At 37.5% G+C, this 13,198-nt stretch overlaps 1 protein-coding gene across 1 annotated transcript; it reads left to right on the forward strand.

Annotated features, from left to right (window-relative positions):
• The first annotated feature begins 4,379 nt into the window (after positions 1 to 4,379).
• Positions 4,380 to 11,841, forward strand: MGAT4C (MGAT4 family member C). Its single transcript, XM_058805805.1, has 3 exons — positions 4,380 to 4,599; positions 8,795 to 8,942; positions 10,685 to 11,841. Exons 1-3 carry the CDS (start codon positions 4,459 to 4,461, stop codon positions 11,839 to 11,841), a joined length of 1,446 nt encoding a protein of 481 aa, XP_058661788.1. The 5' UTR covers positions 4,380 to 4,458.
• The last annotated feature ends 1,357 nt before the right edge of the window (positions 11,842 to 13,198 follow it).

Here is a 13,198-nt window from a genome sequence, read left to right on the forward strand (position 1 = left end):
GTGACTTTATAAAGATAACAATGTAATTCTTGAGGTATTGTGTGCAGCCTTCCAAAAAGAAAAAATTAAAAACACATTGAGAACTGCAAGTAAAGAAGTTCAGTAAGTATAGAATGGTATATCACAAAGCTGAGGAATAAAGTGCCTGCTTCTGAGTGTCTCTGTCAAATCAGGGATTACAATAAGATTCACAAGGGTTTTAATAATCGAAAGATATTTTTGTATTATCTCATATAATAAATGTGGCAGTGGATCAGCTCCACCTCCTGGAATATGGACTCTACAGTGGCAGGTAAATCTACATGTCTCATTTTAAAATATTAAAATATTAAAATAATTCAGTTGACATTTCTCACAGCCACCAGTGCCTCCCTAAATAAGCAACTTTTTTTGAGCTGCTGGGGCACAGCACTGAAGCACACCAGAATATAATAGGAAGATGACCTTGTTGCTCCTTGCCTGTACAGCTGTAGATACAAACAAATTAACTGTACTGGTTAGGGGTAAGGCTAAGTCCTTAACTTGTGCAGGTAACCTTAAGGGTAAAGTAACACCACAGAGCCTTTTGTGTATCTGTTTATGGAGGAAATATGTAAGGAAAGTAAGTGATAATCTCTAAGAGCAGGACAAAGCACAAATCCTTAGTATTATCAGAAGGTGATGAAGAATTAGAATGGATCAAATATAAAATTGTTTACCAGAGGGAGTGTACATGAATTAGAGAAATTATTTTATGAATGGCAAAAAGTCTTTTTCTCTGAAAAAAGGAAAATAAAGGAAAAAACCCCTTGCTTTATGTAATTTTTTTTTCTCTTGGGAATAGCCATATTGAAATCCAAACTAAAATTTGTTTTAAAATTTTAATAGACATAAATTTAAATATTTTCATTTCAATTTTTGGTTTCAGGGACTTGCCTTATTAAAAACAGTCTTTCTGGATGGTCATTTGGGATTACTTTTTTTTTAAAAAAATGTTAAAATTCTTCTGAGTGTCGCAAATTCTGCAAGAGAAAACCTTGCAGTGTCGTGAAAAACAATTCTTGACATTTTACACAGATTTCACACCTTTGTAGATCCTATAAGGAACAGCATCTACTCGCTGTAAAAGTATGTAATTGCATTTTTTGCCTCACCACCTCTTCACTGTGTGTTAAAAAGTCAAAGGAATTATGATTTTTCATTACCATGTAAAACTGCACATATGTGTCTGATAGCAGCTCATACATGTGCATAGAGATCTGTGATCTTACAAGTTCCCTCTCTAGAGACTGAGAAAAGGCATACATCTCATCTAGAAAGGAAAAGATTTATAATTTATGCAGGTTTATTAATTATTTTGTTTAACTGCTTCATGCCAGCTTTATGAAGCAAATTGCATTTATACCATTCTGATAGCTACTTGATTATGCATGAATAATGAAGGCATAAAATCTTCAAGCAAAGCTGCGCCTTCAGAATTGAATTATGAATTGGAACCTTTTTTTCAATATCAAAGATTTTTAGTAATGGTGAATGTTCTGCTCAAATGGTCTTAAAGAAAATCAGAGGCCTCAGTGCAGGAAACTCTGAGACTATTTTTGAAAAGGTGAATGACATAACTTGAAAAAAAAAAAAAAAAAGAAAAAAGAAAAAATGCAATGCACAGACTGGATACAGAGATGTCAGAGGAAGATGTAAGGACATATGGATGGTCCTGGGCGCGTTCTGAGCCGAGGGCTTACGGTGTGAGGATGTCAAGCAGCGCCTCCAGCCCAGCTCGGGCTGGGCACAGCGGCGACAGCGGCCGGGCTGGCACGGGCGAGCCTGCGCTGCCACCTGCTGTTGTCACCAGCGGTGCCACCGCCTCCTCCGTGACGGGACCCGCCCTCCCTGCCTTCACCTGGCACGGACCTGCCAAGAGATCGGATCGGATGAACAAAGACGCCCCTGGCACGATGTTGAGCTTCCAGATGTTTCCACGTGCAAACAGAGATGTAAAGGCGTGGTGTGCCCCCAGCGCTAGCAACGGGGGTCTTGGAGCGCTGACGGTACTGTGTCCTCCTCTCTCCGTACATCAGTCCTGGTCATGACAGTTCCTCCAGCCTCACCTATGTAATTCCCTCTATATTTATTCCTAACCCAACGTAGGAATGATCTCATACAGTATGACCAGAAAAATATGGTTCTGAGCCCCTTCCTCACCCTTGGGGACTTCAGACAGGTGTCTCCGGGCAAAGATGGGGGACCTGTGTAACACCACGGTCCAGACAGCAAATATGTTACATATATTCATCCTGTGACTGAAAAAACCACATTTATTTATTTATTTATTTATTTTCCAAGTTTTGTTGGTTTTTTGTTTTGGTTTGGTTTGGTTTTTTTAACCCAAGGGAAATGCAATATGTTTACAGCAACCGCAAGGACTCTAACCCAGACTAACTGCATTTTCAATAGTCAGAATAGTTAATGCCACTAATATGAGAAGTGTCAGTATTTAAACCATCCAGTGATCCTCTGACTGGTTTTTAAAAGAGTGAAGTGGTTTGAAAATCAGTCATTGTACTGTGAGAAGAAGGGAGGGGGCAGGGGAGAAGGAAACAACAACAAAAAAAGAATGAAATAAAAGTGAAACCCAAATCGTATGTGTAACACAGTATTTTCTGAAACAGGGGCAACCTTTCATTTCCACAACAGCCTGCTGGATCCACAGACAACTAGCAATAACTGTGTTGTCACAGGGAGTTGTAGGGGTACAGGGAGGCTTGGTGTTTAGAGATTCATGTCCTTAGCACCTCCTTCCTGAGGTTTATTTTCAATGTCCTTAGATATTAAGAAAAACAAAATCTTTATGTAACTTCAAAAAATATCTACACTGGGGTTTTCAGCTTCAGAATAATCAAGGTATTTTTATTCAGCCCACCCTAAATAAAGACAGACAAAAATGTATATTGTTACTGATTCCTTTTTTTTCTTCATGCAACCTGTAAATTGGTTTTACTCTCAACATAGTGAATATAAAAGCATTCTGTGTACAACCAGCCTCCATTTACTGCAGTTCATTTCAAATCTATAGATTCCTTGCAATTACTAATTGCATTTCAAATATTTGATATATTTACCTCCTGCTTCTCTGGAGTATAATGGACTCAAATTTTATTCTGTTAAATGTGGTTATTCAGTTTGGCAAAAGAAATATACATTGGATTTTGTGCTTGGTAGATTTTTTTATTATTAGGACAGAAAATTTTCTGTATGATATGACAAATCATTTATGGAACTCCTAATATGTCCTAATTTGTATCATTGTAGATGGTCAATATTTTTAAAAATGAAGGTATTTAAGTGCAGGGTTTAACCATTGCATGTATCATATTTTTTACTACTTCACATAGACTAGCTTTAAAGTCTTTGTTTGTATATAACTTCTATACATTAAATTCAATTGAAAAATGATGAATTGCTGTGGAAAATAATTAAAATATGAGTAAGAACTTAATACATAAGTAATAAGTCTATAGTCAGCTGTTTTGTTCATAATCCCTCAGACTTTGGGCGGTGAGATCTTTAATTTAGGGCCAAATCTTATTCAAACACTTACAGTCCTACACAGGTTAGTGTTACAAGTTGGTGGACAAGAACAGAGTTCATCTTGTTCTCCAGAGTAAAATTACTAAAATGAATATGCAACATTAGAATATGACCAGACAGTCCATCTTCTTGATCTTGACCAGAAATATTCAGGGGCTTCATGATCTCTGTGCCATCCTTATTTGATTTATCTAATCAGGTTGGTAAGGATTTCCCAATACTCTGCTTAGGTGTGTCTGGTTGGGCTGGAGACCCACCTTTCTTCTGAAGATGGAAATAATACTTCCACTTAACCACCTTGAACTTCTGTACTTTGACGGAAAAACTCTAATTGATATTATACAGTCTTGCGAGTACTTTTTCTCCTCAGGGAAGATATCTTATTTGTGCCTTACTTGTGTTTAGCATACAGATTTCTTCTATTGGTAACAACACTGAGTCAGACAATAATTTCCTCCTTGCCCGTTGACCTGGCCTGTCCTTGGGAGGAGACACAGGTACATGGGGGAACAATGCACAGCATCATCTCCAGCCACCAAGCTGGGATCTGACACTTAAGCATAGCAAACTTAACTGTTGATGCACTCCTGCCACAGTGACATCCATCATAAGCCCACTTTAAAATGGGTATGACAGTGGGTAAATGTTTTTTCTTTACTGACACTAAAAAAAAAAAAAAAAAAAAAAAAAAAGGAAGCTTAGTTTATGGTTAAGATTGTGTATTAAACCTTAAGATGACAATGATTAAATGAAGTTAATTCTGCATGAAAGTGCAGTCTATGTATTTTTGAAGGGATTTGATACATCTGAAGGTAAGTTTAGTTGTTGTCATGCATATCAGGTGGACCATTCTTGTAATACTGTGGTTTTATTCATAGGTGACACTACCGTATGCAGTTCTTCACAAGACACAACTTGAAATATTTTGATAAAATGAGATGCTTGCGGAAACGATCAGCAGTGTCGTTCTTAGGAATCCTTGTTGTTTGCTTGCTCTTCATGAACTTGTACATTGAGGATAGTTATGTTTTGGTAAGTTGCAAAGAAGTGATCCTGAAACAACAAAACAGTAAAACACCCCGAGTAAAATGGTAAATTGTTGAGGATAAACTACATCTGAACTATTTATGTGAGCTGTTTTTCAACATGTTTTGTACACACTGCAAATCTCACCTCTGAATACTGCATTAAATGCTATTTTAGAAATAGAATTATAAAAGAAAATTTACACCCATTTTATCTACTTTAGGCTCCTTGCATAAATAATTTCATTTTAGTGAGTTTATTTTGTGTGTTTCCTACCTTTGTAACTCAGATTTTAGTCTGATGGGTTCAGTACTACAGCATTAAAAAATAGACAAATGAAACCTAATGTAAGTTCATGATTTTGGAAAAAAATGTGGAAATATTTATGTAGGAATTTCAACAAATAAGCTACTGGCAACATAGCACAACTCTATGGTTCATGTGTAACCTAGGGGTGTTTCAGTGCTGAATGCCAAGTGAGCCCTGGAGACTCAATTAATGGATTGAATTTCCAGTTCTTTGGAGATTGGACTGGGCCCAGTAAAAAATCATAGTGGTTGAAAACTGAATCTTGCAAGTAGTTAAATGGCTAAACAGAATTTGTTATATTGTGAAATGACTAGATAATGCTGTCTTTATCTTGAATTGAAAGGGGACAGTATGGATTTTCCAGTATTTTGAAGGGTGAATTCTGATCTCATTTACATCTGAAAAGAAACATAATAATATGTCTAAAAGTGTAATACACAAGCAGTAAAATCCTTATGTTATTTATCAGAACCATATATACAGTCATCATTATTTTAATTTAAAATATTATAATTATAAAATTAGTTATAACAGTACTGTAAATATTTACAATATTAATATTATGCTAGTACTTTTCTAGGCCATTTAAAAGATGGCCCGTTCTTGTAGCAGGTTACTCAATTACAGACATATTTCTTCGTTTACCACAAAGGTTTTTCACTTTTTTATTTATTTAACTTTTCTTGGTTATGATTAAATTTGACCTGACTTACCACTTTTTCTTCCTAGTGGCATTTTCCCTAATGTTTCTTCTCTGTTCACTAATTGCTTCAAAGTCCCCCAGATGTTTCTGAAAGTGTTTTTATTATCACTGCTAATGGTGTTCCTCTTGGCTTGTTTCTGAAATCTTCCTGCCTATTTGCCAACTCCCCAGATGGCTCCATGTCTTTTTCTTAATTTCTTTTTCCCCCTCCCCGCCACCTTTTATAAATTCACTCTCTTTCATTGCTTCTCTCATCACAGTTCTGGCATGTTTGCATTCATGCAGCTCTCAGCCAAGTCTCTTGCCAAGTCTCCTGAGAGTTCTTCCAGGTCTCTCGATACCTTTATGGTCCATCAAGTGTTTTTCAAGTGTGTTAGGATGTTGACTTTTCAACTTATTTATTTAGTTTTATTCTCAAACTTCCTGACCCTGTCTGACAGCTCCAAACACACCCTGTCTGGTGTGTTTTCTCTGCTGAGGTAAAAGATGAGCAATTTCACTGTTTGTGGTGAAGAGAAATCGACTTGGGAAAAGCTTTTGAGCACAGCAGGCTAACCAGTTTCCCTCAGGGAATGAAAATCTGAAAGTCCTCAGAGCCCTGAATTGCAGCCAATCTCCTGCTGGACGAGGGTAGCTGTTAGAGGAAAGACATCTGACCCAGAGTTCCCCCTGCCAGTCTCGGGCACCAGGCTGTGCAAGGGCTTGTGGTGCTCGTGTCTCTGGCACCAGATGTGACACAAGCGTCTTTTTCAAAGAGTCAGAGTATTAAAATGGCATTCATTTTGGTAAACCTTAAGAAGGGAGGAGAGAAACTTTCTGGTTTTCCTCAAAGGGTCTCACGTATCCAGAAAATCCCTTCACTGTTTTCTGCAGGGCATTTGCTGCAGAAATGGAAAGTAAGGGCCCATGTGGCAAAATAACTGAAGTGCATTGGGTGGAGGGCATGCAGTTATGCAGCGCTGATGTGCATTAGAAAAGCAGTTTAAGGTGTTTCATCTGCAATGTATGAACTGCATTTGATCAAGCATTTTGAAGACATAATGAGCTAAAATATACCAGATAGCACAAAATTCACAAGGGAGTCTTCTACCTACTCAGAGTTGTAAGTGTATTGTGAGTGAAGCATGTGTTCTGTGCTCTTCTATGAATACTAATCACTGTTTTGGGCAATATGCAAAGAATTACACTGTTGTAATTGACACAGCATCCTTAGCAGAGCAGGGCATCCTCATAAAGGGTGGAGAACTGCCATTCATCCTATGGCACCCACATGAATCTCCCAGCAAACGCTGGAATGCAAGTTAGAGTTTAGTTAACAGAAGAAAGCCAAAACCATTCCAGAAAAATCTAGAGAAGAAAACCAAGAAGAGTTAATCAAGCTCCTCAGCTTCACTGACCTCTACATAGTCAGAGATAAAAGAAACAGATTTTAATCTTTTGAAAAAATCCAGATTTCTGTTTTGCCCATCATTCAACAAAAGAATGAAAGAGCAGCTATTAAAAAGAAATGTTAGCCACAAAAGCTATTTATTAAAGAGGGGGCAAAAAAGGAAAATTTTTGTGGTCAGTTTAGATGTTTTGCTTTTTAAAATCAAAACATTTTCTTCTGACATTGTCTATTTCTAAAAATTTTATGTAGCAAAACCTCAGCCAGCAGAATAAGTTTCCATTCCAAGACCTTATGAAACAAGGAATTTTGGTGCTTCATTCTGGAACCCATGACACAATGTTTTGTTTGCTTCTCAGATATTAAAGAAAGGTTTTGAAAAAAGAAAGTTTTTGGACCAGCCTTTTTTCTTTTCCACCTGACATTTTTAGTGGAAAATCTCCTCAAGTTTTGGTGTATTTTCTTTCAAGATCATTAAGTTACATTTTAATCTTGAACTTGATGATCAAACTTCCTCTCATAATTTATGTGCAAATGCAAAGTGGTGCATAAGCACTTGAGAAAAATTACTTAAGAGACACTGAAGATCAAGAGAGCATAACAGTGCAGGTAGATGCCCCTGAATGTCTGCCAAAGATCTTTACCTAGCTCAGAAGTGGATTTTTTTACTACTATGCAAGAAAAACAATGAACTATAAATGAATGTAAGATCAGTTGACAGAAAGATTTATTTGTGCTATAAAATTTAGCTTTGACACATTTTTAATATTTATGCCATTAAATATGAGCACAGTTTACAGTTCCTGTGGTTGTTTCAGTTAGCAGCATTACTATTACCGCACAATGCTCCCATTTAATGACAGATCCCACAGTTTTAGTGCATTAACATATTGCATACATCAGAAGAAACAAACTCATTCATTCATGTGCCTGCCATCAGACTAAAATCAAACCATATAAATTAAATAAGCATTCCTACTTTTAAATACAGTCTTCATGAGCTGTTAGATATTTTCTCTTTTCTTAAGGACTGAGGAGCAGACTTTCCCTGAGGCCCAAGTGACATTATGGGTAGGGCACTACTGATGAAGCCTCTCTTTACCTTCTGTGCCTTTACTATCACTAGGGAAGCCTCTTGGAAGAGGACTGAAGAAGGAGGAATGAAGAGGAGGTGTGGTCATAAATGTACATTTTGACTATGCCATCAAAAATGTTCTCCGAATTCAGAGAAACTTTTACTGTCTGCATGATCACATGCGTTTCTTCTTATCGCAAACCTGAGTCAAAGCTTCTCAGAAAAATGTCAAAATGAGCCAGATGCCAGGATCTAGATTTCTTTCCTTTCCAGCAGTTTTGGTATATTTTTTAATCACTAGAAACATTTTTTTAAAATCTGTGTTTTTACATCTGTGAAAGTTCTCCTATCTGTTGCTGAGTGATATTTTCTTATCCCTCTTTTGAATACCACAGCATTTTTTGGCCAATAATTTAATATTTGCTACCTTTCCAGAGTTTTATGCAAAGTATTTTTTTTCTTTTTCTTTTACTGTAATCTGAAGGCTTATGGTAGATTTTCTTAGTCAAAATGTATGGTATTCAGTAATGCCTGTTGGTTTGGGGGGGGTTTGTTTGCTTGTTTGTTTTTGTTTTAAATGAGGTGACATCTACAGGCTTTTCTGAAAGCTGAAACTGAAAAATGTTATTGTTGGAAACCTGCCTGTCCATGTTTCCTCTCTAACTGACATTCACAAATGTGTTTCTCTCTCTCCCTTTTTTTGTTATTTTTGTTTTCCTGCTAATAGGAAGGGGACAAGCAATTAATCAGAGAGACAGCCACGCACCAGCTCAACCCAGAGCGTTATGTTCACAGCTTTAAAGATTTGTCTAATTTCTCAGGATCTATAAACATTTCCTATCGCTACCTAGCTGGCACACCTTTGCCAAGGAAAAGTAAGTAACTGCAATTTGAATATTGCAAAATGAGGCAATCTAAAAAGGTGTAGAATCCATATAGTCCCTGTGGTATTTCCATGCAAGAGGGGCTGAGTTAAGCAGTGACAGTCCCAAGAGAGTTAGTGGCCATTCTTGCGTGGCCTCTAGTCCCGACCTAGCAGCCTGATTACCTTCTGCCTGACTTGTAGATGTCCTGCAGGCAGCCCTTGGATGGTCTGTGGGAGCAGAATTCCATGGATCTCCTCCCAGGCAAGAGGAAGATGATTTAGGAAGCAGAAGCAAGGCACATGCTGGTGGTGTTCTGCAACCACCCTCAGAGAGCACACTGTCAATCTCTGTATAACTGGTAAATCCAATCTTAAGTACGCTTGGCATAACACAGATGCACCCCTCAGGTCCACTATCCTGCCAGCCCAGTAGCTGCAAATGGACCTCCTTGCTCCTTCAGCTGTGCTGAAAAGGAGAACTGTGCTCTTATCGGGACAGTAAAGGAGGATTCTTCTCACAGCCATCTGCAGATGGACTATTTAGTTATTCTTCACACATGGTTCAAGACTTTCCTCTAAAAGAGAAATATGGCCATACCTAGGTGTCCTTTGGGTTCCAAATCAACCATTTCACATACATAAACAAAACCCTGAAGTCCAAGCCCAGAAGGTAAAATAAAATAATACGTCAGTTTCAGAAAGCTATAAAGTCTGTTCAAATTAAATTTGAAAAAATCTAATGGCTCTGTATGCAGTGTAAATTACTTCTGGAGGTTGTGCTTCACTGTACCACTTCATTTTGAGCAGACTTAGGCCTCAAGGGAAACCCTGAATCACTATCAGAGCAGTCTTTTACAAATGACTACGTTTTAAGAAAGTTGGGGTAGGTTCAACTTAGGTACACATTGTCAATTACACAGTCTTAACATTTTTTTACATCAGATGCTACAAAAATAGAGATATATTAGCAAACATCTGAAAAAAATCCTAATTTGGAATGCTGGTAGGAATACAATGACAGTGACTACAAAACAGCAGAAATGAAATTTCATGTTTTATAAGATATATCTCTGTCTAGAAAGAATGTAACAGCATTAAAAAATATTTGTACAAGCAATGAGAGAAGTTCTCTTCTACTTTAAAATAATGTCTAAATTGAGGGATGTTCCCTTTAAAATGCTTGATGAGTCCTGAAAGAGGGTTAGAAGAAAAACTACTAGGAAGGAAAAACTCACCTAAATTCACCTAAAAATGAACACATTCCATGCGAAATTCATAAAACTATAAAGTTATGCAGAGATATAACTAGAGTTTTAGAGGGCTTAAAATTATAGAAGTGCTGCATTTGGTAGTTTCTTGCTTTCTAAGCATGGTGTGAATAATCCCCTCACAATCCCCTTTCTTTTGGCAGATTTACAGCCTTATCATTGTATATGTGGTTTTGTCTACAAGGCATAAACATACACACTGCTTTGGCATTTGTCCTCAGGGTGCTACTCCTGGCAGTAAACAAGTGAATGTTTAACACAAAAGTCGCCATATGTCCATTTGCTCACAATATCACACCTCCTAATGAAAAGGCAATAAAGGTCCTTTGTCGCATGCAGCTCAATAAACTCACATACCAAATTTCTCAGTCTTCACCATTCACAAGGTTTATTTAATATAAACACAGCTCTGGAGAATATCTTTGTGATAAAATCGCTTCCAATATCAGATTCTCAGTTTTTGTTTGAACTGTCTTTTGTACAGGGTATCTTACAATTGGACTATCCTCTGTAAAACGGAGAAAAGGAAACTACTTGCTTGAGACCATCAAGTCCATATTTGAGCAGTCAAGCTATGAGGAGCTCAAAGAAATTGCAGTGGTAGTACAGCTGGCAGATTTTGACTCAGCCTGGTGTGAAGGGATGGTCCAGGATATTTCACAGAAATTTGCACATCACATAATTGCGGGCAGATTAATAGTTATTCACGTCCCTGAGGATTACTATCCTGTACTGGATGGCCTTAAGAGAAACTACAATGACCCCGAGGACCGTGTGAAGTTCCGATCAAAACAAAATGTAGATTATGCTTTCCTTCTAAACTTTTGTGCTAATCTTTCTGACTATTATGTGATGCTGGAAGATGATGTTCGCTGCTCAAAGAATTTTTTGACTGCTGTTAAGAAAGTTATTACCTCACGAGAAGGATCCTACTGGGTGACATTGGAATTCTCCAAGCTGGGGTACATTGGAAAGCTTTACCATTCCCATGACCTACCACGCCTGGCCCATTTTCTATTGATGTTTTACCAAGAAATGCCTTGCGATTGGTTGCTCATCCACTTTCGTGGGCTGTTAGCTCAAAAGGAAGTGATACGTTTTAAGCCATCTCTCTTCCAGCACATGGGATACTACTCATCTTACAAAGGAGCTGAAAATAAGTTAAAGGATGATGATTTTGAAGAGGAGTCCTTTGATATCCCTGACAACCCACCTGCAAACTTGCACACCAATATGAATGTATTTGAAAACTATGAGGCAAGCAAGGCTTACAGCAGCATTGATGAGTACTTCTGGGGCAAGGCTCCTTCTACTGGAGACTTCTATGGGATTGTATTTGAAAAGCCCATTAAAATCAGTAAAATTAAAGTTGTCACTGGAACTGAAGATCGACAAAATGACATTTTACATCACGGGGCCCTGGAAGTAGGTGAAAAGATTGTAGGCAGTAAAAAAGGAAGACAATGTACAACTTACTTGAGACTAGGGGAGTTCAAAAATGGGAATTTTGAAATAACAGATGTAGAGCACAAAGTTCTGTTTGATATTAACTGCATGAGAATACTTGTTACTAAAAGTCAAAAAGAATGGCTGATCATTAGGAGCATTAGCGTCTGGACTTCTCAAACACCAAATCAATAGAACGAGGCCACCCGAGAAGGTGCAGAGTGCATACAATCAACTGGGTCACAACTGGTGCCACTCCCCAGAAAAACAAACACTTCAGCTCTTTACTAGAGACACAGAATATCTGGGGAAAATCACAAAACAAGTAAAGCAATTTATTTTTTACCAGTTTGGTCAGGCAATATACAAACATTTATTTGTTGAAAATTTCGAATTTTATAGAAAACAAAAGGTTCTCAAACCTCTCTTGAGATCTTTAAACCCTTTTTTTATTATTATTTCTCTGTAAGAGAGATCTTGTGGACTATACAGAAAAAAAAAAAATCTGTCTTATAACTGCCAAAAGGTTTGAATCTATGATCATTATGTTGTGAAAAGAAATTGGATTGCACCTAATGCGTATAAAAATTTTAAATCCTATGGTAGTATGCGTTTGTACTGTAGTTGGTAATGTGTTTCTTTTCCAGGCAGTTGTGACAAGATCTGTCCTGAAACTGGCAGTTTACTTCTGAGCACTGTAAGAAAATAATGTGGCTAGTCATTGCAACTTCTTGTCAAAAGGGAATGTATAAAATTATAAATCTGACATGACAATTATGTAAAAAATAGATAATTGCATCTGTTTTTCTGTCTCAACAAATATCCTTTGTTCTTTTTCCTGGCTCCTTTCACTGAAATGAGCACTACTTGGATTCTGTATTACCTAAGGGACCAATTTATTCTCCTTACTTGCTCAAATTGCCTCACACCAAGCAAGCCTTCTGCTTGACTACCAATGTCAGTATCAAACCCAGATACCTCAAGAGCAGCACTTGTCTCTTAGAGAGGCATCTCAACAGATCTCAGCTTCAACACTTTTTGTTCCTTCACGATATGGAGAAGTCCCTCTGAGAAATTTGCAGATAGCTGAATACTACAGCATGGTTTCCAAGGGTTGTCATACCTTCCATATCTACCTGCCCATGCGTGATACAAATGCAAAATGTGCTGGGTCAATCAGTTGGGTGTGAATGTAATCTCCAGTCTGTCCTGGATGATCTGTAGTCAACAGAAGAGACACAAAATTAAGAATCCTAATGCAATGAGAAATTAATATGTTTCTTAATTAGGAGGGTTCTGGGTGTTTGGGTTTTTTTTAAGTTTTCTAATTCTGATTGTATTAGTATTGTAGACATCTTCCCACTGCCTCTGGTTATTTCCTATAAATATATTTTGCCTGGCTTTAGACAATAAGCAGAAAGGTTTTTCCAGTCCACATGACTTCAGTGTTAGCTCTGGGCTTCCAGTGCATCACACAGGGAAGCTGTATAGCATATGATTTACACTATATGCATAGATTTAGATTAAGAGAATCTCTGGGGTTTTTTTTCCT

This window comes from Ammospiza caudacuta, chromosome 5 (genome assembly GCF_027887145.1).
Source record: "Ammospiza caudacuta isolate bAmmCau1 chromosome 5, bAmmCau1.pri, whole genome shotgun sequence".
NCBI classification, from domain to species: Eukaryota; Metazoa; Chordata; class Aves; order Passeriformes; family Passerellidae; genus Ammospiza; species Ammospiza caudacuta.